The sequence below is a fragment of the Prunus avium genome, chromosome 2 (assembly GCF_965620075.1).
Source record: "Prunus avium chromosome 2, drPruAviu1.hap1.1, whole genome shotgun sequence".
NCBI classification, from domain to species: Eukaryota; Viridiplantae; Streptophyta; class Magnoliopsida; order Rosales; family Rosaceae; genus Prunus; species Prunus avium.
Window position 1 is genome coordinate 11408071 of NC_142285.1, and position 27598 is coordinate 11435668.

General features: G+C 37.8%; 2 protein-coding genes and 1 long non-coding RNA gene across 5 annotated transcripts; all 3 read left to right on the top strand.

The window, feature by feature from the left end:
• Positions 1-448: 448 nt before the first annotated feature.
• On the top strand, positions 449-6125 carry LOC110749894 (EAP30/Vps36 family protein). 3 transcript variants are annotated; one of them, XR_015833965.1, is made up of 9 exons: positions 449-1296; positions 1839-2042; positions 2497-2590; positions 2715-2772; positions 2956-3025; positions 3494-3629; positions 3756-3840; positions 5082-5198; positions 5244-5664. XR_015833965.1 is itself a non-coding variant. In XM_021950097.2 (8 exons), the coding sequence occupies exons 1-8, from the start codon at positions 673-675 to the stop codon at positions 5137-5139; spliced, it is 1329 nt and encodes a 442-aa protein (XP_021805789.1). In that variant the 5' UTR covers positions 450-672; the 3' UTR covers positions 5140-5664. The 3 variants fall into 3 exon arrangements, 1 of the variants encoding a protein (XP_021805789.1); XR_015833964.1 differs by adding an exon at positions 5947-6125 and having other exon boundaries at positions 450-1296; positions 5082-5282; XM_021950097.2 differs by having other exon boundaries at positions 450-1296; positions 5082-5664.
• A 5026-nt stretch (positions 6126-11151) lies between these two features.
• Positions 11152-12214, top strand: LOC148296509 (uncharacterized). Its single transcript, XR_015833486.1, has 2 exons — positions 11152-11232; positions 11780-12214. It is a non-coding gene; the product is annotated as an uncharacterized LOC148296509 (long non-coding RNA).
• A 6257-nt stretch (positions 12215-18471) lies between these two features.
• LOC148296510 (uncharacterized) lies at positions 18472-18945 on the top strand. Its single transcript, XM_088248547.1, has one exon. It carries the CDS (start codon positions 18472-18474, stop codon positions 18943-18945), a length of 474 nt encoding a protein of 157 aa, XP_088104673.1.
• The last annotated feature ends 8653 nt before the right edge of the window (positions 18946-27598 follow it).

Genomic DNA, 27598 nt, shown 5'->3' on the forward strand with positions numbered 1-27598 from the left:
TAAATTAAACAAATAATAAATTGATTTATAATCGGTCCGGTTTGGTTTAGGATAGTTTTCAAAACTCCCAAACCGCAGCCGAACCAAACCAAACCGGTTCGGATCGGTTTTTCAAACTGTTGACTTTTTCTTTGGTCAAAACCAAACCAAACAAAACCAATATAATCGGTTCGGCCGGTGTAACCGGATCGGCCGGATTGATGCCCACCCCTATATATGGGTATTGAAATTATTTTTACTCTTGATTTTGCTTGAGTTTACTTACGTACGAAATTAAGAAGTATACGGATCCCAATTCAATATCTGTAAATACAAAAATTAGATTGATTTAGGTAGAAGTAGTTGATTCCATACTCATTTCTTCTCTTGCCTATTCCTTACTTCCTCGATTCACGACTTTCCTCATTCCAAGTAATAAGTTTTCCTAGAAAATGAAAAAAATAAAATTGAAGAAGCAATCATACCAAAACATTGATTTGTCCAAAAATAAAAAAGACATTTTCTCCCATACCCGACATGGCTCGTGTAAAGCCTTTTCTGACTTGTGTTGAAGTTTCCCCCTTGAGTTTAATTGAGTAACTTACTTACAATTAGCAACATCAAACTACATCATACTAATCAATCCTACAGCACAAATTCTTCATATCATCATCATCATCGTATGATCATCAAATGGCCAGAAACTGCCTGCAAGCGGCGGAACTAACCACCAGCGGCCGCCCAGTCCTCCTTCCAACGGAGATCGAATGCTCACTCCTCTCCACTGTAGACCTCGAATGCGAAGACCTCCCCAACTTCCCTCACCTCAAATCGGGTCTCCTCATTCTCACCACCCACCGCCTCTTATGGCTTCCCGAGTCCACCGCCGCCTCTTCAGCCTCCGCCATCCCTCTCGCCGCCATCACCCACATCTTCTCCGCCAAAAAGTCAATCAAGTCCATGTTCGCCTCACCCCGGCTCCGATTCCAGCTCTCGGTCTCGCCCGACGGCTGGGTTTTGGATTCGGGTTCTGGTTCAAGGTCCGTGGTGGTGACGGTCGTGGTCAGGGGGAAGGGCGATTTGGACGCCTTTTTGAACAAGTTTTGGGACAGCTGGCGGGGAAGGGCCTGGGAGATTGTGCATGAGCAGGCCGGCTCGGATGTTGCTTCGGGTTCCGGGTCGAGCTCTGGGATGTATACGAGGGAAGGGGCGGTGAGGATGGTTGGAGTGTCAGGGATTCTAAGGAAGGAGCAGGAGATGTGGGAGAGTACTGATAAGAGCTTGCAAGACGCTTTCCAGGACTTGAATGCTCTCATGGTAATGCTGCCTGTTTGGTTACTAAGATAATTGTTGAATTCCATGAATTTAAGTTTTGTATCAACTGGGAAAGTAGAATCTGGCTGTTCACTGAATGGGGGAAAATTCTGAAATCGATAGGGTAAATGTGCCTTTTTGTGTATGTCTGCATCTCAAGTATTTGATTTTTGGGAAAGTAATTTGCAATGCTGTGCTGGGTTGATGAGAATATGTGTTGAAGGACTTTTATTGAGAATTTTTGTCTTAGGCTTTTCGTTTTTGGGTTTGTGATCATATATGTTTTGCTTAGTTGCCGAAAAAATTGTTGAATGCACAGCTGAAGGCTATAATATGCGGCTTAGCTAGTGAACACTGGATTTTTATTTTTTATTTTTCTAAATTTTAAAAGTAATTGCATTTGAGTCCTGAAAGTAGGCTTGTATTCTTATTTTTTATTATATATTTTTGACTTGTGGGTGCATTCAGTGTAGATACTTTTGAACCAATGTTATGTTCTCTGTTTGTGAATGGCTTTAAGTTGTAGAGCAATATTAAATTTACAGAGTAAGGCTAAAGAGATGGTGATGCTAGCAGAGAAAATGAGGCAGAAACTTTTATCTGGCTCGACTTCTCAGCCCAGTGCGGAAAATGATGAAGAATTGGGTTCCAAACAAGAGATGCAAGATTGGTTGCTGAGTGTTGGTATTATATCGCCTGTTACCAAGGAGTCTGCTGGTGCTATGTATCACCAACAATTGTCCCGTCAGGTTGTCTTCTCTCTATATTCTTTGTGAATGAAACCACTTTGTTTAGTTTCTCTCTTTAGCAATTGATGATCAAGTGAACTGTAAAGTCAGATTGTATCACTGGAATATCAGTCTGTGCCATTGAAGAGAAAGTTAGCGCCATCCTTAGACCCTGAGCTATTCCTCGTTAAAAAGCAACAAAATGTAAACAATATTTCTAGACCAATCTCGTTTCAAAATAAATTTTAAAAAAAATTCTTGACCAAGCAATTTGAAGTTATGCTAGGAAATTTCTATTGTGCAATTCTGATTTATCTTGTTAAACTGTATTGTATTAACTTGTCTGATATACACGTTTATTCTTATTGGATGTTCACATTATTGATTTATGAAAAATACCTCATGTTGTTTATTAGTTTTTTATATCTTTCATCTTAGAGGAGAAAACTCATTTTCTGTTGTTTTTGGTAAATAGTTAGCAGATTTTGTCAGACTTCCACTTGAGAGATCTGGGGGAATGATGAATCTTATAGACATCTACTGTCTCTTCAATCGTGCTCGAGGCACAGGTTTTGTGTGATGATATCAGAGCTCTTGTTTTAATTTAATTTTGTTCCATGACTTTGTTAAGTTCTGAGTTCTTGTCAGGATGTTTAAAGGGTCAAACATGGATTGTTATCTATCTTTATGCAGAATTGATCTCGCCAGAAGATTTGCTGCAAGCATGTTCTCTCTGGGAGAAGTTTGACGTGTATGTAGGAATTTCTTAAATTTGTTTATTTGAAAGCATGGATGCACCTTTGTATGATAATGCAAAATATAAATGCTAGTCTTCATTACTTGTAATAAGTGAAAAATAAATACCAGTCTATATCAGTAGCATTGTAACATGAGCTTGTTATTACCATAATATAATCTCGTTCTATGTTTGCAGCCCTGTAATGCTTCGAAAGTTTGATAGTGGAGTCATGGTCATCCAGAATAAGTCCCATAGTGATGAAGAGGTGATCTTATTATCTCTCTGTAAGCTGTTTCATGTTGATAAGATTCTACAGTTGTGTGGGTTGAAACATATTTCATTTCTGGTGGAAATGATTTTGATTCCCAAATCGTCAGAATGATTCCTGGACAGGAATGAGATTCCTGGACAGGAATGAGATTCCTGGACAGGAATGAGATTCCTTATTTTATGCGGGGCCTATATTATATGGCTCCCATGTTTCTCTTGATTACTATGTTGTAAACACTGGAATAGGAGGAAGGAGAATGATTTTCATTCTTGGCCATTCAAGCTATGTGATGAATACAAATCTTTTTGTTTTGCTTTTGTGGTAATGATGAAAACAAATCTTGGCCAAGTAAGAGGCTAAAATTTACACATTGTCTGCATCTTTGATTATGATGTCACGGTCATTCTATATCAGAAGCCATTTCAAGTTGCTTGACACAACTTACTGTGTTTGTCAAATTAGGTTTTTGCTAGAATCAAGACCCTTGTAACAAAGCCCGATGCTCTTCGAACTGGGATAAGTGCCAGTGATGCTGCAATCACATTAGGTATTGCACCAGGCATGGCCAAGGAGCATCTTCTTACTGCTGAAAGCAAAGGTACACTGTTGCACAACTTTGTTTGACAATATTCTAATAATGTTTTCTACATAGAAGTTATGTTTCCTATCAAAAGGAATTTCTAATATTTTTTAAATTTTGATTAATATTGGATATTGTTGGCAGGTTTGCTATGCAGAGATATAAGCCCCGATGGCTTTCGCTTTTATGTTAACCTGTTTCCTGAAATCGATCCAAATGACATGTTCTCGTAAGTGAAATCTGTGTTGATCTTGCAAGTCTGATTTTTCTCCTTACTTTATGTTTGCCAAATGTGAAATCTATTGACAAAGCTGCTTGTCAAATGTACTTCAATTTAATTTAATTTACAATCTAAGCATCTTCAAAAAGATTTTAATTAGATCAACCTCTCCAATAATTCTTATTCTGTGGTGGAATTGGTTTCTTTTGCTATAATTTCTCATTAATTGATTCTTATTGTCTTGTAATAAATAGTCTGTGTCTTACCCTGTGGGTCAGTATTTCGTTTACTCAAATCATTATTTAGATTTAGTAACTCGTAATAACTTTTACATTCTCCCCTTTTCCAGCAGTGGTTCATTTGGAAATGTGAATAGCAAGCTATCACTCTTTTGTTGGGTTGTTGTAAATTTCCAGGACAATGTGTTTATACTCATGTACCCACAGATATAGGGTAGGAGCTACCAGATTGAACACTGACTGATGACTGTGACTGCATAATGATGCTTGGATGTAGATATCTTATGTTTTTTGGTGTCTTTGGTGTATAGTCAATAAAACTTGGAATAAAGTTGTGTTTACATTGTTTAGTTGAGTATGGTGACAATTAAGCTAGTGATGGCTGTAGGACATATAGTCAAGATTTCCAGTTTTCAGAAATGTTGATACTTGTAGTAGAATTGGCCAGCTGGAACTATTGATTCTTAACTAACTTTGAATTGTGGGCATAGCCTAGACATTGGGTTCAAGACATACATCACAAAAGAAGGATGAAATTGAACCTTATGAAATTAGGATAGTGCACACAATGCATGCGTCTGTGCATGAATATAATGGTCACTGTTCAATTTATGAGTGTACACAGTCCAATCAATTCACAAAATTGAAATGGCTGTCTGAAAGTCAGGTAGACAAAAGGAATGCATCCCTATTCCTTTTCTCTATGTGCAGGACCCTCTGTAATTTTCTTAGGTTTATCCATTTTCTCACAATTCAGATCACTTTATTGAGTTTCCTTCTCATGTAATTCCTTTCCTCTGAAAATTCCCAAATGTTTATCCATTTTCCCACCTAATTTGTTATAGGCGACCTAAAAACAGTCGCTCTGGCATCACATTTTATGCTTTTCTGTTTAAACAGATATTAATGAAGATGATAAGGTGGTGTTAGGATCACTCCCATTTTTATTATATATAACAGATGCAAAACTTTTTGTATTTATTTCTAATAAGTATTTTGTTTTCTCGACAGAGTGAAAGATTATGGAATCTATAGCACTTGGTTAAGGGCGGCCTGCGCGTCTGGATGAGAGAGATGATTTACGCAGTAACCCCCTTCTACTTTTTTCATGCGGCAGAAAGCAGAAGCAAGACGGACATTAGTGGGTGAAAGCTGCTGAAATCAGAAGGAACTAAGACCGACACAAAATTGATGAATGCCAAGTATTTTCAGGCGAGTTTGTACCTGTTTATTGCTTAATTCTCCTGCAACTGTTCGAATTTTCTATATTGTGGTGGTTGCACGGACGTAAAGTTCCAGAACCATGCATCAAAGACATACTTACCTCCGTTTTGACAGAGGATTATTTGCAAAGTGCTTCTTCAGAGCCAATGAAACTTATCTGCTCTGTGTTTTATAAATACATCTACTTTGTAATTGAACATTAAAGCAGGGAAGATCGGGTGAGGCGAGATGCAGGCCTATCTACTTTTAAATTTTCTTTACCTCGCCCTCTTTTTCCCTCTTCCCAATGGCTTAATGGACATGGAAATAATCATGCTGTTTGTAACAAAACATTTAATTGATGATGCCATTATTTATGTCATGTCTTCTACGATGATGAATGAAACAAAGAAGATGCAAAGCCAAGGAGATAGAAGATTATTTAATACTAAATTATTGTGAACTCTCAAATGGGAAGTCTAATCTGTTCATACTTACTGGCAATCTTGTTAGGAATTATTTTATAAGTGTAGTTTAGTGGATCAATAATACCCCGAACTGGTATCTCCTATGAGGGGATTAATGATATCTCAAGTTAGCTATAACTTCATATTTAATTTTACCTCGTCTAGTTCAGGTGTGCTCACTTTTTTCTTTCCATTGTGCCCTGCAGTTATCCCTGAACGAGGAGTAAAGAGTGATAATTTCTTCTGAATGTGGAAGTTGGATCATCTCTTCAGTTTCTCACTTTTTATTTATTTTTTATTTTGGTCCTTTTTTACGACAATACCCATCTCAACTTTAAATATTAATTTTCCAGCAGCAATTGATTTTTATTTCTTTTTTGTTTGAGGGGTCTGTCCAATTCTTTTTGGGTTAAACGTGTGACCCAACTGCTTTTAGCTTGGCTTTATAATAGTAGAGATGTTCCATTGCCAAAAGATAATTTGCACTCTTGCATTTTGTGTGTGGTTACATTGGAGTTCAGACAGGTTCGAACTGGGGGGAGGGGGAAGCCACCACCATTATCACATATTTTCTTTGCGATTATATTGGAGAGAATTATTAACCTAAAAATAATTACAACGTATTCGGTAACATGTGCAGTAATTCTAGAAAAACAAAGATGTCTTTCGGTACAATCTGTAGTTGGAGGCTGTGTACAATCGGTGTTGATAATGCGTTGGATATGTAATTTTGTTTATAAAAAAATCGGATTTTGTAAAGATATATTATTCCATCATCCATCATTGCATAATTCACAGAAGAATGAAACAATTCATGGTTGTTCCACTTGAAGAGGGGAAAATGTGAACAATGTTTAGATATCCAAGTGGAACATTAATAAAAAGGGAAAGATGTACCGTGTCCACTAAGATACGGAAAGATGAGAGGCTATGATGTTTTTCTATGTTAGGTTGGGATATATTGGCATGAGTGCTATTACCATGTCCGATAAACTTGTGAATATTGAGGATTTTTCTAGTACTCAAGGATATTCGACTACGGTTGAATGAACAAGACTTACCTCCTTAAAAAAAAACAAATATTTGTGAAAACGTGAGGGAAAATCACAATTTTTTTGTTTAGCTTTTCATTGGGAATTTCCTCTTCAACATCTATTTTCTATCAACAATTCAATAGAAAAGATTGAAGATATAGGGATTGAGATAGGGATCACCATTTTGCTCGAGGCCCATGGGCCAAAGTGGGTCTGCCTGGCCTGGTCCATTGTTTAAGCTCAATTGGCTCAACCTGCTTTAAGATTGGGTAGGGTTTGGGTCAAGATTGGCCTAGCCCAGTTAAGCATGTCTAGGACCGGCCCGTGCTCATAAATATAACAATAAAGTTAACCCACTATTACATTTTCCACCAATGAGAGCAACTTCAAAGCATTGAAGTTACTGTTGGGCGCGATACGGGATGACAAAGGATGAAGGACTTCCCAGTGTCAATCCCGGAAAGGATAATCGGGACGGGACGGGACGAGATGATAAGGATGTTTCTCAGGACACGTCTAAGCCATACCAAAACCAAAAAAGACCTGCCATTTTTCCTATATAATACATTGAATTTTAGAAATCAAGCCTCATACAATCAAGATCTACGAAATTAATTACAAATCAAGAATCAAGCCTCATACAGTTAATTCAAGACTTGCCAAATGAATTACAATCAAGAATCAAGACTCAAACTCAAAGTAACTCAACAAACCTCAATGGTTGGAAATTAAATTACAAAAAAAAGTAACAAAAAACCAAAACATAATGGAAATCTCACAACCAAAGTTTAAAACACAAAGAAAAATTTTACATTAACAAAATAGTTTACAAAGAATAACAAATGAGCAAGATACTTGGTTACTTGGCATGTCCATTTCCCTTTGGATCTGAAGCTACTGTGTTTGTACTGGTGGAAGCTTAGTACTTGCGTATTCTATAGAGAATAAATCCACACAATCATAAAAAATGCTTAGAAAAAAGCCTAATCAAATTAAAAACAAATGCAACATTATAAAGTAATAACATACCTAATTCAACAGTCATAAAACTTATATTCTTCAGGAGTAGGTTCATCTTCTAAAATGGTGGAAATGTCATCTCCCTTCAAACAATTTTGCATACATATCAATGTCTCCACTTATCTAGGAGTTAATGAACTCCTAAATGCATCAATTACTCTTTCCCAGTGCTAAAACAGCTCATTTTTTGATCATTGAAACTTGAATGACAAGAATATCCCTTGCAGTTGCTGCCAACAAAGCGTACTTAGGACTATTGAGCTTCCACCACAACAAGATGTCAAAAAAAGACCCCTTGGTTGTTAGTTCCAAAGGATTTTGCAAATAGGAATCCACTTCATGTGCCACTACATCCTCCTTGCTCTCATCCACCACTTTTATCTAATCGTCCATTATATCATCAACATCTTGTGAATCTTAATTCAGATTATGTGGAGCAGAATTTACATTCCCACTTCTCGTGTGAATTCCATCATCAAATCTAGGTGCATACTCTTCACACATAGACATCATCAAACTTCTCTTTCCTAAACAGATGTGTCACATGCCTAAGCTTGAATCTAGGGTCCAAAATAATAGTAACAACCAGAATCACATATCTTCTGACAAGACCCGACCTAAATTCCACTTTGGAATCTCAGCCGAACCCTGTGCGTGTCCAACACCTAGCAGGTGTCGGGCACACTTGACCAAATTGCCCTTTTTAACTAAGACTCAAAATTCTTTTAAGGTTTGACTTCTGCCGAAAATTCGGCAGAGTCTCCCCTGTAATTCGCTCGTTTCCCAAATTTTTCACCTGTATAAAACACAATTCTATAATCCCAAATGTTCAGCATACAAGAATTTTAACCATCGTGCTTGGGATGACATAGGAATCATTTTAGGGCCCAAAGACCTGTCATAATGTGGCCCACACGCCGCAACAGGCGCAGACAGCGTGTGGGTGTCCAAAGCAATTTCGGCAATCGGAAAATCTCCAAACAGCCGGTCAAGACCTATACCTACATGATCAAAACAATGAATGGAGCAACTTTTGTTCTTCGACCATGGCCAAAAACTAACTGGAACTAGCCAGAATGAAGCTGAAACCGTGAGCCCTAAGTGGGTGTTTTGAACGATCTCTAAAACCTCCAAATTGATCTACAATACATACATAAATGGATAGAGCACGAAGAGTAGACAAAGTTTCATACATCACTTGACGAAAACGGTGGCCGGAGTCACCGAAAACGGTGTCGAAAACTTCGAAAATCGTCGACACTTCCAGTCGTTCCAGCAGCGAATCGTTGGGTGTTTTAGCTAGGAAATAGGCTAGGTTAGGCAAAGGATGAAGATACGAAGATTTTGGGACCGGTCTTGCCTGAACCGGTGGCCGGAGTTGGGAGAAATCGTCAGCCAAAGTGGCTGACCTGTTATGCCTTAAGGAGAGGGAGAGTGTCGCAAGAGAGAAGAAGATAAATAGCACCTGGTTGCTACAGTAACAAATTAAAAAATTCCCACTACGTCCTTTTCGTTTCTAGACCTTTCCTCCTTTGTTACAACTTAGAATCGGCGTGCTGCATGTCTACGAACTCGTATCGTCGAGCTCTACGCAACGGTACCACCCAAATCCCCAAATTCTTTTCCGAACAAGAAGTCAACTTTTAAACCCATTAAAATATTCCCAAGGTAAAATTGTCATTTACTTGAATACTTTAATAATTAAATATTAATTTAGGATCGGGTTATTACATCTTCAAATTTGACAAAGTACTTGTTGTATTTTTTTTCTCATTTTGGATGCCGTATCAACCAACACTCTGTTTTTGAACCAGTGGCCATCTTGGTGACACAAAAAACTTATCAATCTCTTTTTCTATTGCTAAAATAGAATGGAAAGCTTTGTTGATAGTGGGGTGCAAAGATGCACTCACCTTTAGTGTGACCTCATAAAAACCCCTCAAGAACTTCACATAAATAGTAGCATTGTCCCAATTATCTTCACTTGGTGGTCCAAACCTAATATGGTTACTATTGCTCACAACCACACCATCCTCATCAACTTCATGTTCTCATTCCTTGAACTAAGCCAAGAAAGGGTTGTCATCATCCTCCCCCATTCTTACAAGAACTTTTTTATATTTGAAGGTTGCATCCAATATTATAAATGTTTAATTCCACCTTTTGGGGACATCCATGCAAACCATACCTTTGATGGATAGTCCCTTTGCGTCCACATAAGTTCTAAAAAACTCCAACCTTTGAGAAAAAGTCCTAACATACGTAACAGCATTTCTAATGGCCAAAATAGACTTAGAAAGCCTCTTCAAACCACTACCTACTATTAGGTTTGTGATGTGAGCAAAACATCGCACATGTAGGTACTTCCTTTGCAAAACATGTTCTACTTTATCCTTTTTATTCAACTTTGACCTAACCAAATTTATAGCCACTTTATTGGTAGATACATTATCCACAATTATCGCAATCACCTTTTCTATCCCTCACTGAAGCAAAAATTTTCAATGAGTTTCCCTATGGTTGCTCCTTGGTGATTGAAAATAACACAAAAGTTCAAAATTCACTTGTGCATTTTCCACTCACAATCAATAAAATGGGCAATTAGCACCATATAGTTACAGTTTTGGACAGTTGTTCAAGTGTCAGTAGTGAGGACCTAGTTGCCCTCAAATCTTTCTTCAACTTCAAATTATGCTCATCATACATTTTCAGAAATTGTCTCACTATTGTTTACTGCTAGGAATATTAAACAAAGGGTAAGCAACACTCCGAATTTCCTAGAGAGGCTATAGAGAAATGTCTTGTTTTTATAAGCTTGAGAGTGATGAGAGAGAGGTTGTAGAGTAAGAGGAAGTAAAAAGGTTGAGAGGGACAGTAGAGAAAGAAGAAGTGAAAAGACTATAGAGAACGAGTAACAAAAAAATAAAAATTTGCGAAAAGGGAGTTTTGGGTCCCGCATAAAATCTTTATAATAAAAATCATTTCAAAACGTGCAAGGCATGTTGTAGTAGTTAATCAAACTCGCAACGCATCTATGTATGTTGTAGAATAAGGGGGGTGTATTCAATTAGGATTTTAAAAGACTATTTTGGGATAAATAAGTCTTGTGGTATTCAATTAAGACTTTTAAATAATCTAAACAAGTCTTATGGTATTCAATCAGGACTATTAGGATTTTTTAAAGAGGGTGTCCAAATCTAGTGGTATTCAATCAAGACTTTAAACAAGTAACAAAAAGTCTTTTGGTATTCAAAAACTTGCTAATTTCGAAGGATTTTTTTTAAATAGGGAATTGGTGTGACTTTTTAGTGGGAGGTATAAATACCAAACCCTATAAAAAATCCCACCCTAACCCATCAGACTTTTTACATTGGATTTTTTTTTGTCTGCTAGAGAAGACGAACAGCTCTTCGTGAAGATAAACAGCTCTTCAACAAGGTATTGCTTCCTTATCGTGATATGTCTTCTTGTGTTAATTGTCTGTGTCTATTGTTTCGATTTATGGTCTGTGCCTTTTTCGTGCTGTGCCTTTTTCGATTTTTAATGGTCTGTGTCTATTGTTTCGATTTATGGTCTGTGCCTTTTTCGTATTCATACCATCGGCTTGTACTTTTCTCTATTGTTTATATATGGTTTGTTGACTTCGTAACCATGCTGATTGTCTTGTACTTTTCTCTATTGTTTATATATGGTTTGTCTTGTACCATGCTGATAGGAATTGTTTATATATTGGTGTCGTCTTGAAGAAATTATTATTAAGTTTTGAATTGTATGGAGAGAGAGAACTGAAATCAAACCCAAAAAAGAAAACCTTCATGTTTGTATTGTATGGAGAGAGAGAGAACTGATTGGGTCTTGAAGCACGAGTTTTGCATTATTATTGTTGTTGGGTTTCATTAAGGAGATTTCCTTTTTCATTCAGCATTATTATTGTCTGTGGTAAATCAGTTTTCATTAACTAATAAATTTCTTACATATGTTGTAGTAGTAATTTAATGGGGGATTCACAACAAGGAAATAACAAAGGAAAGGGCAAAGAGAAAGAGAACTATGAATCTTGGACCATGGACGATACCAATGAGTTGTTGCATTCAATACCAAATTTGGATGACAATACTTGTTTCATGGCGGGTGAATTGCTTAGTAATAAAGCAAAGAAAGACTTGTTCTTGAAGATGTCATTAGAAGAGCGCTCATCTTGGATAAAATTCAAGTTAGGATGATTTTAGTATTTTGATCATATTGGGTTTTGTTGAACTATATTTTTGTTTGTGCTATTTTGCTTCTACTTTGGTTGAACTATTTCGTACTTTGGTTAAACTATTTGGGTACTTTGGTTGAACTATTTGGGTTATAATTTGGTTGAACCATTGTTATTGTAATTTGGTTGAACTATTGTTATTGTAATTTGGTTAAACTATTTTCACAGCTTTTACTTTTTTATTTGGTTAAACTATTTGGACAGCTTTTACTTTTTTACTTGGTTAAACTATTTTGATAGCAACTTCACATACATATTATATTCTTCTTTTTACTATTTTGCAGTCTCGTATATTTTTATATATACGAATAATGTCACAATCGAACATGTATGAAGGTAATGACATAGAGGAAGAAGAAATTGATGACGAAGATATGGATGATGAAGAAATAGATGAAGAATTTTATGAATCCATTTACAGTTCAGTGATGGCAATTTATTCAGTAATGCATGTGCTAAATCAGTTTCTGAATATGATGCGTGGTGAATATATTGAACGTCCATTAACTCGACGGCGAATTACTAGCTTTGGATATGACTATATACATCAAGCATTAAACGATGATCCTGCAATCTTTCGACAAGTATATAGAATGTATCCAGATGTATTCCGGAAGTTATGCTCAATTCTTAGAGAAAAAACACTTTTGGAGGATACAAGATTTATTTGTGTCGAAGAAATGCTTGCAGCGTTCCTACAAATAGTTGGCCAAAATACTCGATATTGTGTAATTCGTAATACATTTGGCCGATCACAATTCGCTGCTAGTGAAAATTTTCACAAGATTTTGAAGGCCTTGAATTCAATAGCATCTGATTTGATGGCTAAACCAGGACCGGCTGTGCCCGCTAAAATAAGGGAAAGCACAAGGTTTTACCCTTATTTCAAGGTATGTAATAATCATCGAATTATAATAATATTGTTATTATAATATGTATTTTTCATAATATGGTTATTGTGATATATGAATAATTTTAGGATTGCATCGGAGCTATTGATGGTACACATATTCCGGCAATGGTGAGGGGGCGAGATGTAAGCAGTTATCGTAATCGTCATGGAAAGATATCACAAAATGTATTAGCAGCTTGTAACTTTGATTTGGAATTCATGTACGTTCTTAGCGGGTGGGAGGGTTCAGCTCATGATTCAAAGCTACTAAATGATGCTTTATCAAGGAGGAATGGACTTAAAGTGGCCCAAGGTAAGTACTTAATTTTTAAATGATAAATATGTTTTTTTTTGTATTTTAACTTTTCATACTAATTTTATATGTATTGTATATATAATTAGGTAAATATTTTCTAGTGGATTGTGGGTTTCCTAATCGGCGCCAATTTTTAGCTCCATTTCAAGGTGTGCGATATCATCTCCAAGATTTTGCAGGTCATGGTAATGACCCTCAAAATGAAAATGAATTGTTCAATCTTCGCCATGCGTCATTGAGGAATGTGATCGAGAGGATATTTGGCATTTTTAAATCTCGATTCACAATTTTTAAGTCAGCGCCTCCATTTCCATTTAAGACACAAGCAGAGCTTGTGTTAGCATGTGTAGCACTACATAACTTTCTTCGCAAAGAGTGTCGTTCTGATGAATTTCCAATTGAACCAACAGACGAATCTTCATCTTCAGTATTACCAGTTAATGAAGAAGATAATTTGGAACCTATTGTTCAAACCCAAGAGCAGCAACGAGAAAATGCTAATGCATGGAGGGCTACCATAGCTTTAGATATGTGGAGAAATGCTACTTAGGAGGACATGAAGCTACATCAAATTGGCTATTAAAAGATTGGGAAAATTTTATTGGCTTTTACTTTAACTTGTCTTTCTTTGTTATCTTTTTCATTGACTCTTGTAACTTTGAATGTTTGCTTTTATTTATTGTTCCATTCCATTTGATCCCGTTTCTATTATTGCTGATGCAAGTGCCCACATCTAGTGTCTTTTTGCATTTGCTCTTCCGGGTTATTCTGAAATTTTATTTCTTGGGTATATAACTTGTGCTATGTAAATCCACTTAAGTATTGCTAGTATAGAATTGTCGTGGAAATGATCTCAGTGGGTGCTCGTTATGTGTTTGATTAAATGCCCAAAAGTAATGTGTGCTCTTGGACACCTTGAATATGCTCTCAGTGGGTTGTATTTCTGTGAGTAATGCAAGCTCGTGGTGTGTGGTACAGTTGGATTGGAGAGGGTCCTTTTTGAGGCCAATCCCATGCACAGATGGTGTTTTCATTTTAATTGTTTCTCAGAATACAAATTATAGCATGTTGTGGTTTGCAGACTTGTTTCTCAGAATGCGTGAGGATGAGCAGAAAATCCAATCTCATTAGTTAGCATCATACAAAAAAAAAAAAATCCATGTGGTCCTTCCAAATCTTATAAATTCTTATGATATAAATCTTTAAAATCCAAACATAAAAAATCCGGAATATAAAAAATCTTTAAAAAAAGTCCTTTCAAGTCATTATGTTCCTAATTGTCTTTTAAAATCCACTGGACTTATTTATCCATAAATAGTCTTTTAAAATCTCAATTGAATACACCCCCCTAAATCTTTAACAACATGCAACACTCGCATGTTGTAAATAATTTTTTTATTCACAATTTTAACAATGCACAATTATATCACGTTGTAACAAAGAATGATTCACAACACGCATTAAACGCACGTTGTTAAACATGATGATTTACAACACACATTAAATGCACGTTGTTAACTTCATGTCGTTATATGACATTTTTCTTGCAGTGGGAGATGATAATTGTTCGAAATCAATGGCTTTAGTTTTGGGCTATGTTGTCCAATTCCTACCACAATGGCTTTGGTGCTTTCTTGTCCCATAATATCACTTACAATATTTCCCCGTTCTCATCATTCATAAGAAGAAGAAGGATGTTTCCAAGCAACCCTTGGTCAATTGGTGACATAATAATATACGTAACATACATTAAAGTAGAGGTTGCTTACTCCATCACATTTTGAGCCACACTATTACATTAATGAAAACTTTTCATGAGTTTATATTTACATTTTATGGAAGTTCAATCCTATAATATGTGAGTTTATGACATGTGTATTGGGTACAATCAATGATCTACATATCATTTAGATTAGTTTAAATTCAAATAATGTATTAAAAACTCTATTTTGTGACTTATTATTTAAGTGTAAAACACAAATAAATCATCATTTGATTTGATTCAATAAGACCAGTTAGCTAATGCACTGTGCTTGTCTTAGGATATTCAACTCATATTCGTACATCAAAATATTGCATTTAAGTCAACCATAGCTAAGTGGTAAGAACATTTGCTTATGGATGAGTGACCTCAGATTCGAACTCCAAAGACATTTCCCCTAACCCCTTCTAAACTTTGGCATTTTTTATATATAAAAAAACTCATGGATATTGATAGTACCGAAAAGGAAGTAGTTGGTGGTCTCGAAATCTCATGCTACAGCCCATGGGCTAAAGTGGGTAGCCTGAGGCCGAATGGCATTGCATTTTTGGGCTTAAATTCACTTTTTTTTTTTTTTTGCAATTTTGATTACATAGCTCATTTGGTAAAACCCAAAATATATGCTTTCATTGAAGTCAATGACATAGAATTGGAGAAGCCGGGGGGAGTGCTACTTCTCGAAATAGCTTTCTCATAAATCAACGGTGCCATTTAATGATTTTTTTTCAAAAGCCAGATCATACCCTTATAAACTTTTCTTATTGGCAAAAGGGGCTTTAGAAGAATGAAGTGTGATAAGTTGGTCCAAGAGACCCAAGTGGCCCACATCACCCCCTATTACTATCCATAGTGACAAGGAGAGAGCCTTAGCCTTCTCATGTGCTTTTATAAAAGCACCTCTTTACCTCATTTCTCTTTAAGGTTTTGAGTTTTCAAAGAGTTAGGGAGGAAGTGAGAGAGAGCATCAAATCTCTCACATCCCAACAGGCTAAAAAATGGGTCCATCAAGGAGGTATTGCTAGCACCACATCGCCTTCTTGTGTATCATCATCCATTCCAAAGAAGAGCTTGGTGTGGAGTCTTTGGAGGTCACTATTTTGGGACTTGGAGAAGAAGAAGAAAATGGGTCTTACCACCATTCTTTGGTGGAATACTTGGGTTGGTCTCAAGTTACACTCTAAGGGTGAGTTCCTCTCCATCTTTCTCTTCTTACTTTCTTGCAAAGTAGTTAATGTAGGACATCAACCCTCTTGAGTTTTGAGATCCTTTTAAAGGTTTTGACTTTGGGCTCTAGTTTTGTATAAAGTCTTATGTTGCACAACTCGTAAAATTTTGTTGTCTACATGCCTTAATGAACCTAGCTATGTTTTTATGAAAAATCCAATCTTTCATTCAAGTGGTATCAATAACTAAATTTTCAAAGGATGATGCGCCTTATGGGTTTTGGAAAACAATATGGGTTTGATTTTTTAATATATGTGTTTATTTGATGCCTATGATTGTACGAATCTTTGTAAACCACATGTTATAAGAGTTATAAAGGCAATAGAGGCATGAAATGAAAAGGCACGAGCATGAACACCATAGAGGGGCTCGCGACATAGAGGGTCTTTTTTGTTTTTTTATGTGTGTTTGTTTCATCTTCCCATGAAAGTATGTTGTTTGATATAGTTGTCTTAGTTGATGCCATGAAAAACTGTGAAGACCCGAATTTTTAAAAGTATATATATTTGGGGATTAAATGTTTTGCTATCTATTTAGTTTATAATTACATATTTAAATTGATTATATATAGTTGTCTTGGTACATGTTATACTTTCATAAATATTATTATTAATTATTACGAATAGTACTGTACTGATAAGTATATACTTTAAATTCTATATATACTAAAACCCAATCCAACTGATCCTTGTAGCTAAGCACAGTAAATTTACGAAAATGCCCCTATTTTTAACTGTTCAACCAACTTCTTTTCTTTCCTGACACAGTAAAATCACGATTTTATCCTTAGCTGATTGCTTTGTGTTTTCCTCGTTTTGCCCCCCCTGCTTCGAATCTAACCATGTGTATGTTCCTTCTTGAGAGGCGCATGGTTCTGTTTGAACTAGCTAGTTCGACAGCTTCAGGGGCAAAGATGGGAGAGCTGGATTGGTTCTTCGATGTCCATCTGGAAGCTTCTACTTTTTTACGGAGCCATCTATTTTTCCTTTTGCTTTTCAGATTCAACAAATTCCTCTTTGTTTCAACCTTTCTCTCTCTTCTTTTCCAGACCATTAGTTTCGGTTGCCATTGTCCAACAACTTCTTTGCCTTCTTCTTTTTCGATTCGAAAATCAATCTCCATCTCTGATCATAGTTTTGAACTCATCAGCTTCGGCTTTCATCGTGTGAGCAACTGGGGTTTCTGTGGTTAGTTCTTTTATCTTAACCTCTATTGAATTTGGTTTTCATTGTCTTTTTTCTTTTTTATTATTGGGGTTTCTGTCAAACTATGAGTTAATAATCATGTTATTTGGGTTTATCAATTATGTTGTTTGATAATAAAAAAATGAGCTTTCTAACCCTAATCCCTCTAATATCTGAGTATGTTGTTGAATCTTTTGGGTGTTTTGCCAAGGTTAATTTTAGGCCAGAGCAATGGATTGAAACATTTGAGCATGTTGTTGAATGTTTTGAGTGTGTTGAGTTATTGAGCTTTGTTGACTGTTGTTAGAATATAGATTCGAACCCTTGTGTTTTTGTGAATACAGGCAGATATAAAATAAGTCCAATGGATTGAAACATTTGAGCATGCTGTTGAATGTTTTGAGTGTTTTGAGTTATTGAGCTTTATTGACTGTAGATTCGAACCCCTGGGTTGTTGTCAATACATGCAGATATAAAATAAGTAAAAAATAAGTGCAAATGAGCCTTTTCAGTTTTAAATCCTGCAAGACAAAATTGAGGAGTTGAAATTTCTCAATCAGTTGTGTGTTTGTTTGGTATAGCTTGCTAAAACAAAGAAGCTGATGTGGTTAGCTTAGGTACATGCTTTTTAGGGATTGAGCAAAACAAATCTGTTTGGTATAGCTTGCTAGCATAAAGAAGCTGATGTGGTTTGCTTAGCTACATGCTTTTTAGGGATTGAGCAAAACAAATTATAAAAATGAATGATAATGATCTAAAATATCATAAAATTATTCATTTAGCACTCAATTAGGCAACAAGAGTAGATAGATGTAAGTAGTATGCAATGATTCATTTTCAAATAGTCATTCCAAACAATATAAAAGCGAAACAATTTTTGAAACAAATGGTTACCCTGTATATAGATGTTGTGACGACCCAACAAAATTTGTGATAAAAAATGGAATACAAATTGATAACAGTTTTGTAGTACCTTACAACTCTAAATTACTGCTTAGATACAACGCTCATATAAATGTTGAATCATGTTGTCAATCAATGCTTATAAAATATCTTTTCAAATATATTAACAAAGGTTCAGATAGAGCTAGAGTAGTTTTCCAAGAGAACCAACAAGATGAAATACTAGCCTATCTAAATTGTAGATACATATTTCCATATGAAGCTTTCGCACTCACATATGGCCATGACGCCGTCTTACCCCTCGAGATTTCGGTAAAATCTTTAAGGGTGGCTCGCCACGCTAAATGGAGTAAGGATGAGTATAACCAGGCGATGGCTCAAGAGCTAGATGATCTTGATGAAGTTCGACTTGAGGCTTTGGATAAATTAAAGGCCCAAAAAGAAAAGGTGGCCAGGGCGTATGATAAGAAGACCAAGGCCAAGAGTTTCGGGGTTGGAGATTTAGTATGGAAAACTATTCTGCCATTAGGAACGAAAGATCGTAGTTTTGGTAAATGGTCTCCAACCTGGGAAGGACCTTTCCTCGTCAACCAAGTTTTAGGAAAATAAGCATATAGGTTGAGTTATGAGAGTGGTCGTCTCCATGATTCACCCATTAATGGCCGCTTTCTGAAGAAATATTACCCAACGGCTTGGGAAATGGCGGAGAGGTAGTCCGCCGCAAAGAAACATCTCATAATAAAACAATGATTTTTATTAGAAGAATGGGCCTCATTAAAGGACTCCTTCCAAAAGATATACATATAGGTAGGCAAAAGTCTACTACGAATTGGGGCCAGGTAATGGCCTAAGCATCCACTAAAGGTTTAGAAACTAAGTTAGTTCTACCACATATGGTGACCAAATAAAAAGGAACTAGCTAAGTACAAAATGGGTCATCCAATGGCCGAGTATGAACCTAAGCATCAGGGAAAAGGGTGCGAAGGGCAATCCTAAAGCTCTCCACCACAGCGTCTCCGATCGACAAGGTAGACTGAAGGGTCAGCTTCGTCTCTCGGTACGCTCCCACGGCTGCCGCATCCTGACGAAGTTGAGCCTCGAGAGGCCTATTGCTCCGGGCAATCTTGAAGACTTTGGCGACAATGGCAGCCCTCTTCTCTTGAAGCTGCCTCACCTGCTCATCAATATCTGCGACCTCCTGTTGTATCTGGCGGGCAATCTCGATCTCCTTCCTCATGGTTGCATTACGTGAGGTAATCCATTGCTCCAAGTCTTGGCCCATCCTTTGCTCCTCCAGAAGAGAACGGCAACGGGAGGCAAACTTCTCCACCTGACCAAAGAGATATGTGATCATAGTGGCTGAGCATGGGTTTAAAAAAAAAGCCAGAGCTCGCCAAAGTCTCAATGGCAGCCTTGAGTTTGTCCCTTTCATCCTTGTCCTCTAAGGACATGAGGTCTCTATCTCTGTATGACTGAAGGGGGCCTCAGCCCCGGAATCTGGTAGGGCCCCGGTCGTGGTGGAAGAAGTGGCAAGACGAGTAGAAGCTTTTGCCGAAGATATAGATGCATCCCACTGATCGAGGAAGCCAAAAATGTCACCAGAGGGCTGCGAGAAAAATGGGCATTATATTTTCAAGTAAAGAAAGTAAGTTGCATATGTATATATGTATATATTGCTTGTTTTCATACCTGATCAGGAGATGATTGAGGTGCTTCTTCGTGAGGGACCATGGCCAAGCTTCCATTATCCACCGCCGATGGATTCATGGTAATCTTGGCAAGAGTAAAGGATGAAGACTCTCCAACCTAGCAAAAGGGTATGAGGGTTAAAATAATGGCACATATATTTGAAATAAGCATGAAAGTGTCGAGGCTTACCTCAAGTTGGAGTTCGGACGGAATAGCATCGACCACCAAGGCAGGAGCTACCGAGGTCAGCATAAGGATGGGCTCAGGTGGTGCACTTCCGTCGATGGGAAAAATGGGCTGAAATTTGGCCTCAGTGGCCGCGGTGTTAGCCGAAGAAAGTTCAGGGCCAGAAATGGCCGGCTAACATGTTCGAACATTGAAAATAAGGAATTGCGGGCAAGTATAGAAGAAACTTTGAAAATATGAAATTTTAATGAACCTGAGAGTTTGGAACGTGTGGGAAGTCTTCCTCTGTCAGCTCGGTCACATGCTCCAGGGCATGATCCTCGGGCATGGGAGTAGTCTCGTGTAACCCTGTGGAAACCTCTTCTAGGTGTCTGATCGGTTCATAATTGTATATCATTTTGTACCCTTCTAGCTTATGATTTGGTTATGTTTTTGAGTTAAACTTGTGCTTTTAATCCTTTTTGTGTTTATCTTTCAGTTCATTGAGCTTTAGGTAATAATGATGGCTTTAGAGAGCATAATTCATGCAATTCAAGCATGTTAAGGCCTAATTTGGATGAATGGATGAAGAGCTTAAAGACAAACTCATTTTGGCTACAGCCCCCTGCCAGTCCAGTTCCGTAGGTCATATTGCAAGCTTTGTTTCAACAACCTACATAGCTCGAATGAGGCCACATTCTTCATGAAAGTTGTTCCAATTGGTGTGTACTATAACATATCCAAAATTCAGCCCCATTGGATAAATCTAGAGTCCGTTACCTAGCAAACACAGAACCATGCTCAGGATGGATCTTCTCAGCGCGGAAAATGAGTTAGCAATTTGTTTTGGCCTTAACTTCCTCCTCCGACCTTGGATTGGCCCAAATAACATATGGCTGGAAAGAAGACATTCTGAACTTAAATTTCGAGTGCTTAAAGTCCTAATTTTATTAAGAGAAGCCCAAGTTGTAAGCCCTTGAAGTTGCTGGTCATGCTGACCTCAGCATGTGCTGGTTGGATGCTTGGTCATGGTGAGCTAGGTATGAGCTATCATTTCTGGTTGGAAGCTTGGTCATGGTGACATGAAGATGAGCTAGGGCTGCTGGTGGGATCTATTGGTGAAGTGCATCAACCAATTCAAGATTTTCTAATACAAGTGCATCACCCAATTTAGATTTTCTAATACAAGTGCATCAACCATTTCAGATTTTATAAAACAAGTGTTGTATGCATTAGCCATATTGAATTCAGATTTTCACTTCCCCTAGGCCTATAAATAGGGAAGTTCTCTAAGCTTGTAAACACACCCCAAGGGGGGGAGCTCTCAAACACTTCTCTAGAGCTCCCTTCCCTTCTCTCCCTCAAATTCTCTTAGTTTCTCTTTCTAGTTTTCAATTGTTATAATGAGATCTTTGTGCTGAAATTCTCCTTAAGTTTTTCCAAGTTCTACTTAATTTTCATTGTTATGTAAATTCTTTTCTTTAGTTTCAAGTTTGATTAGTTTCCAAGTTTCAATTATGGTTTTTGTTCTTATTCATTATGCTTATAAGTTAATATGCTAGTTTGAATGATTGATCACCATTTAGGCTTGCATGTTAGCTATCTTGGTTTGAATTAAGAGTAGACACCATGCTTTAATTCGAATTGAACTATGAATAGGAAGAGTATGTATGGACATTCGACAACAGGGATTAGATACATACTTGGTTGTTTAAAATGTTCTTCTATGCTTAATGGGTTCCTAATGCTTAATTTTAGGTTAGACAACAAATGATCAAGTTAGGGAATTAGGAACACAAGGTTATGACCACACACCATGGCTTAATCATACTTTAGCTAGAATCAATCCATTAATCTAATTGAACTTGGGAACTTATCTGCTTGAGTTAGTTATTTCTTTCTTCCTTGTTTTATTTATTTCATTTCTTTTTCATTTCTGTTTTGTGTAGGAAAAATGAATTGGATCATTCAATCACCAATCCTCGTGGGATCGACCTCGCACTTACATATGCTATACTACCAAACGGCTCGTGCACTTGCGAGTATCACAAGTTGAGGATGCAACTGAATCCATTTTGGTGCAGCTGTATCTACGCAACAGTGTCCAATGGAATTGACCTCGGTCGACTAAGTTTGAAAATGTATTAAGCATAAAAGAAGTAAAAGAAAATTCAAACAGCTAAGGAAATGAAGCTACCCCATCCTCGCCCACCGAAGTCATGACTTGTGCCCTAATTTCCGTCTCAGGTGCGGAATGTTGAATTTCCTATATTTTTGGGCGTAGAAGTGAGTTTGGGCCAGTAGAATTAATAAATGAAAGTACACATAGATATAAGCTTACCAAAGCGATGGGCAGAGTAGTGGCCGATTGCACGGCCCCAATCGAATGAGAAAGAGAAGGTTGCTCCGCCAGCCTTGAGGAACCTGCAACAAGTTTCGTTAGTTAAAAAATAAAAAAAATAAAAAAATAAATAAAAAAATGGGGTGCACGGCCAAACCTTGAGGCGAGAGGATGCGCTGAGCTTTTCTAGGCCGAAGGAATGATTGTGGGGGCACAATATTTCCGGCGGGGGTATTTGCTAAAAATTAGGAGATTTAATTTTTTAGAGATGCCCATTAAAAAAAATTCAGAAGGATGGAAATGCAAATCTTCAAAAAAGGCAAAAATAATCATGGAGAGTAGTTTACCTTGGACGGGGGCATTGGGCCTTTTCTCGCCCCGCCCAGGATTAGCATCGGTGGGATTGGCGGAGCTCTCTCTCTCAATAATGTCGGCAGAAGGACTTTCCTTCCCGGCTGTGTCAGCTGTGAGATTTGAATTGTTAGAAAGTAGGAAGATAGCCAAAATTAAAATGAGAAAACGTGTGAATATTTTACCTTTTGCTTGGGCCTTGTTCTTCTCTTTCTCTTGCTGGTAGGTTAATGAGCATGGGCAATGCCTGAAGATTCTACCTTCAATCTCCGAACAAGGTTGAGAAAACCAACCGGCCGACATCTCTTTCCACCAATGGATGAAAATATTAGAGTTACCAAATTGGGGATCTCTAATCGGAATGCTGAAGGATTTCACCAAGTCTTAGTTGAAATTCGTCAAGGCGGTGACTTCTTTTGCATCCTTGAATTCACCCCGCCAAGAAGAAAGCAGGTTGACGGAATCCATGGGCGGAATCGGGATGTTCTGAATGAAACCAAGTTGGTAGCCGGCGGTGGCGGGATAATAAAGTTCACCACCACAATGATAATTGCCACCTTTGTTCACCATTAGGCCGTATGGAAGATCTCGGCTAATGAGGATGCTCGCCCACATATTATGCCTCTCCTCCTTTGTCTCTGCCGTAGAATATGAGGAAAGATTCATGGCTAGATAATCCGGGAAACGGTGATCTAAGCAAATGGAGAGATGCTCCCTGGTCCTCTCTTGGCACTCATAGAAAAATCGGAAGCAATCCTCAACATAATGCTTCCGGCGTGGGGTGTTGAGCAGGGGTGGACCCAGAAGAGCCTTATCGTTGGGGCAAACGGTGGCGGGACTTAGTTCCGGAAAATAGAGCTAGAGCCACAATTGAAAAATCCATATAGGGCCAAAAGCATGGTAATCCATGGGTTTAGTAATTACCTCACGAAGCCCTCTATAAAGATAGGCAAGAAAGATTGGGCCCATGGCCACTTGATGGCCATCTACAAGTACTTCCGCCAAGGCTTGGAATTCCTTAGTAATCCCACCGGATTTTGGGCATGCCAGGAATTTGCACAACCACATCACAAGAAAAGCCACATGCTCAGTGTAGGATACGTCATTGATGGAAGGGGGGTCGGTGGGCTCTTCGCTATGGCCACGATACTTTTTCATCTAACTCCAGGAGGTTTTGATCGACTTGTGAAAATCTAAGCCCACCTTGGCTTCCCGAAGGTTGGCGGCCGAGAAATCATCTCCATGAGGGCGAAGGCCTGCAATGGCGGCCAAGTCTAGCAAGTCTAGCAATTGGTGGATGAAGACCAAAAGCATAGCTCTGCAATAACAAGAGATTGGTCGCAAGGAAAGGCTATTCCCGCACATAGGAGCAATGTATCATATATTCCGATTTTCTTCCAATGGCCCTTCAATTTTGGTTCTAAAATTTTGAACCAATGATACCAATCAAATTTACCTTCCGCCGAGCTCGAGTGGTCTAATTTCCCGGCGGCGGATGATACTTTCTTTGATGGAGCTTCTTTAGTTCCGGCGGAATCCATTTTGATGGGGGTCCCCGTTGGCCAACCTATGAAAGGCTTGGAGCTCTCCCAAAAAGTTGCCCATGTAAAGTCTGAAAAATAAGTTGGGCCATTTCTCGGCTGTGTCACCCACACCTTCGCCAACTTTTCTGGGTAGGCCGAGAAAAATGGGCCGAGAATATATTGGGCAGAGTTGGGAAAGGCATTGAGGAAGTAGGCAAATACCTGCTTGCCCAAGTCTTTGTCCATGGCCACTTTCATTTCTTTAAAAAATTGGGCACTATCATTTGGAATGGATTCCATCCTACAAACATGAAGAAAAATCGAATCAAAGGAAAATATAGTGAAGAAAGTGAGATTCGAATCAAGAACATGAAGAACATCATGGCACTATTCATACATTCAAAGTTTCAAGTCTACACTTTTCAAAGCTACAAATTCATCAAAATCATACCAAAATCAACAAAGAATTAGTGCAACATACCTAGAAACTTGCAAATTTCAAGTTTGACATTGATTCGGGTGGATTTGGTGTGTGAAATGATGAATGTGAAGATAAAGAGGATATGAGTTTTGAGGGAAAACCTTCTAGAAACCTATGGCTATGGTGGGAATGTTTTATGGGTAAATAATGAGAACATTTGGGTATTTGTAATACCTAGGATTCTTAACAAAAATCCTTCCAATTTAATTTCAAAGCTTAATAACATGCAAGCCAATTAGAAAGTCTCAAACTTCAGAAATTGAAAGGTCTTGGGTTTCAATTTGCTTACCTTTACACCAATTCCGAGCTAAACAAATCGAGGGGCAATGTTTGGGGCTGTTGAAAATCAAAACCGAATTTGAAGCTTGTGAAGAGGTTGCAGCCGAAATCTTGGAGTTATCGGCCGGTTGTGCTGGAAGATGTGGCTAGATTTTTGCTATCAATGCCCAGTTTTATCGGCCGAGAGCCACAGATTTTTGGGCAAGAGTCCTGGGGGTTTTCGTGGAGACTAAAGTCTGTAACCATTTTGCAAGTCGGCTGGAGGTTTGGAAGGTTAAGATTTAATATCATCCTTATATATAAGGATTCATGTCTTGTGCAGGTAAAGTTTCATGTGCTGTTTGGCCAACTTCAATAATATCATCCTTAAAATATGAACTTATATATAAAAATGCAATTACTTTGGATTGTTGCATGTCCAGCCAGGCTCCCAAGTTCATGCCCTATATATATATAATATTACAAAGTGAAAGCAAACGGTGAAATCAAATTCAAAGCCATCATTATATGGTATGCATTATATATATATATATATATATATATAATAGGTAGATGAATGAACAAAGTGTGGCTGGAACCTTTTAATTATTTGCTAATTCGGTTGAAAAGGTAGTGGCTGGAGAAAATTAGGCTGAAGGTTTTTGAGTCCACTTATCTTATTATATATATATATATATAGTTATTCTCTTATCCGGATGTCCGCACGTTATTATCGTGCGGATCCTATTGTAAACAGGCAGGAAAACAGAGAGGGGTAGTACAAAATACACTGCGTCCGCACGATAATAACGTCCGGATGTCCGCATAAGAGAATTTCTGTATATATATATATATATATATGTGACTGAAGGGTTTGCAAATATGCGGCTCGAGGCATTAGGGGTCTGCAAAAAGAAATGATGCAAGTGGCGGCCAAAGTTTGGATGTTTTAGCAAATTGGGGCGAAAGCTATTGTGTCCTATTATACATGTATAATAGGTGGATGAATGAAAAAAGTATGGCTGGAGCCTTTGGTTGGTCTACCAATTCGGCTGAAAAGCTCTTTGTCTTAATATATATATATATATATATATATATATATGTATATATAAAATAAATAGATGAGTGCAAATGTGCGGCCGAAGTTTTGGTGATGTGCAAAAATGGGCTGGAAAGTTCTTTATCTTATTGTATATATATAAGTGCCATCATAAGCCTTTGGGTGGTTTGCAAATTGGACAAATGAAGCAGCAAATCACGTGGGAAAGCTTTGAATGTTGGTGTGGAACAACAAGTGGAGCAAACTAAGGAGGAAGTGCTGAAATGTTGGACTCAAATAGCCTTTGGGTGGTTTGGGCATTATTTTATGGGAGGAGTTTAATTGGTTTATGACATGTGTACCATAACATGTGTGAAAGAACTTTAGGTTCTTTCTTTAGTCATTGGTGTTGTCCATTTTAAGAAAGAAACCATTCTTTCTTAGTTTATTGTTTCAAGTGGATGGGTGCTCTGTGGCAACAGCAAATGACTTCCTATGCGAAGAGGTGCAGTTGGAGCAAATTGGGCTGAAAAGTTTTTTTTGTCTTAATATTGTTGTAAAGTCTTGAGTGGAGCCCACATATTTGGAAAGAATGAAGGATATAATGATGAAAGTATTGTGGAAGTGGAAGATATGATTACACACATTCACGGGAGGCAATAACCTTTGCCTACAAAATAAAGCTTCCTCCTCATTTGTAATAGATAGAAAATGACTCAATGATGCTTTCTCTATATCTCAATTCTCTCTACAATTTCCTCTAGATTTATAACACGTTATCAGCACGAATATCTCTAAAATACCAGCTGAGATATTCAACCAAAAACTCCAACCCGAGGTTCCAAAGCTCAATTAATCATCATATGGATCATCCCATCTCCGATGACCCCAAATCTCCACTTCTCCCTCTCCACCACAATCATCCAATCCAACGGTCAAAAAGCTTCCTGTCAGATGGCCTTGTGGCTAGCTGGAACATGCTAGAAGTGCTTGTTTGGGTCTTTGCTTGGTGGCTCGCAGAGCTTGTGCCTATGCCCATCACCTCCATGGTTCAAAAGGTGATCAGCACCTGGGTCAGCCTTTGCCAATAAGGTGGTCATGGCTTCCATAAACATGAGACAGGATTTGCGCATGCCCTCAAGGAATTGGAATTGTCCCTGTATCTTATCGTAACAAGTACTGATTGGAAAAAGGGGATGTGAAGCAGAGCATGGTGGCTTTACTTGGACTTTGCTCGCAATATGAAAAAAACTTTGATCAGAAAAACAACACCAAAAGGGGATAAGTTCTCTGCCTCTCACTTTATCTCTTCCATTAATTATATTATTATAATATTTGCACAATTTAATACTTAACTAACATTCAAAGCTAGTGTAGATTGCAGGTGGAAAGAAGAAAAGCCAACGTGATATGTC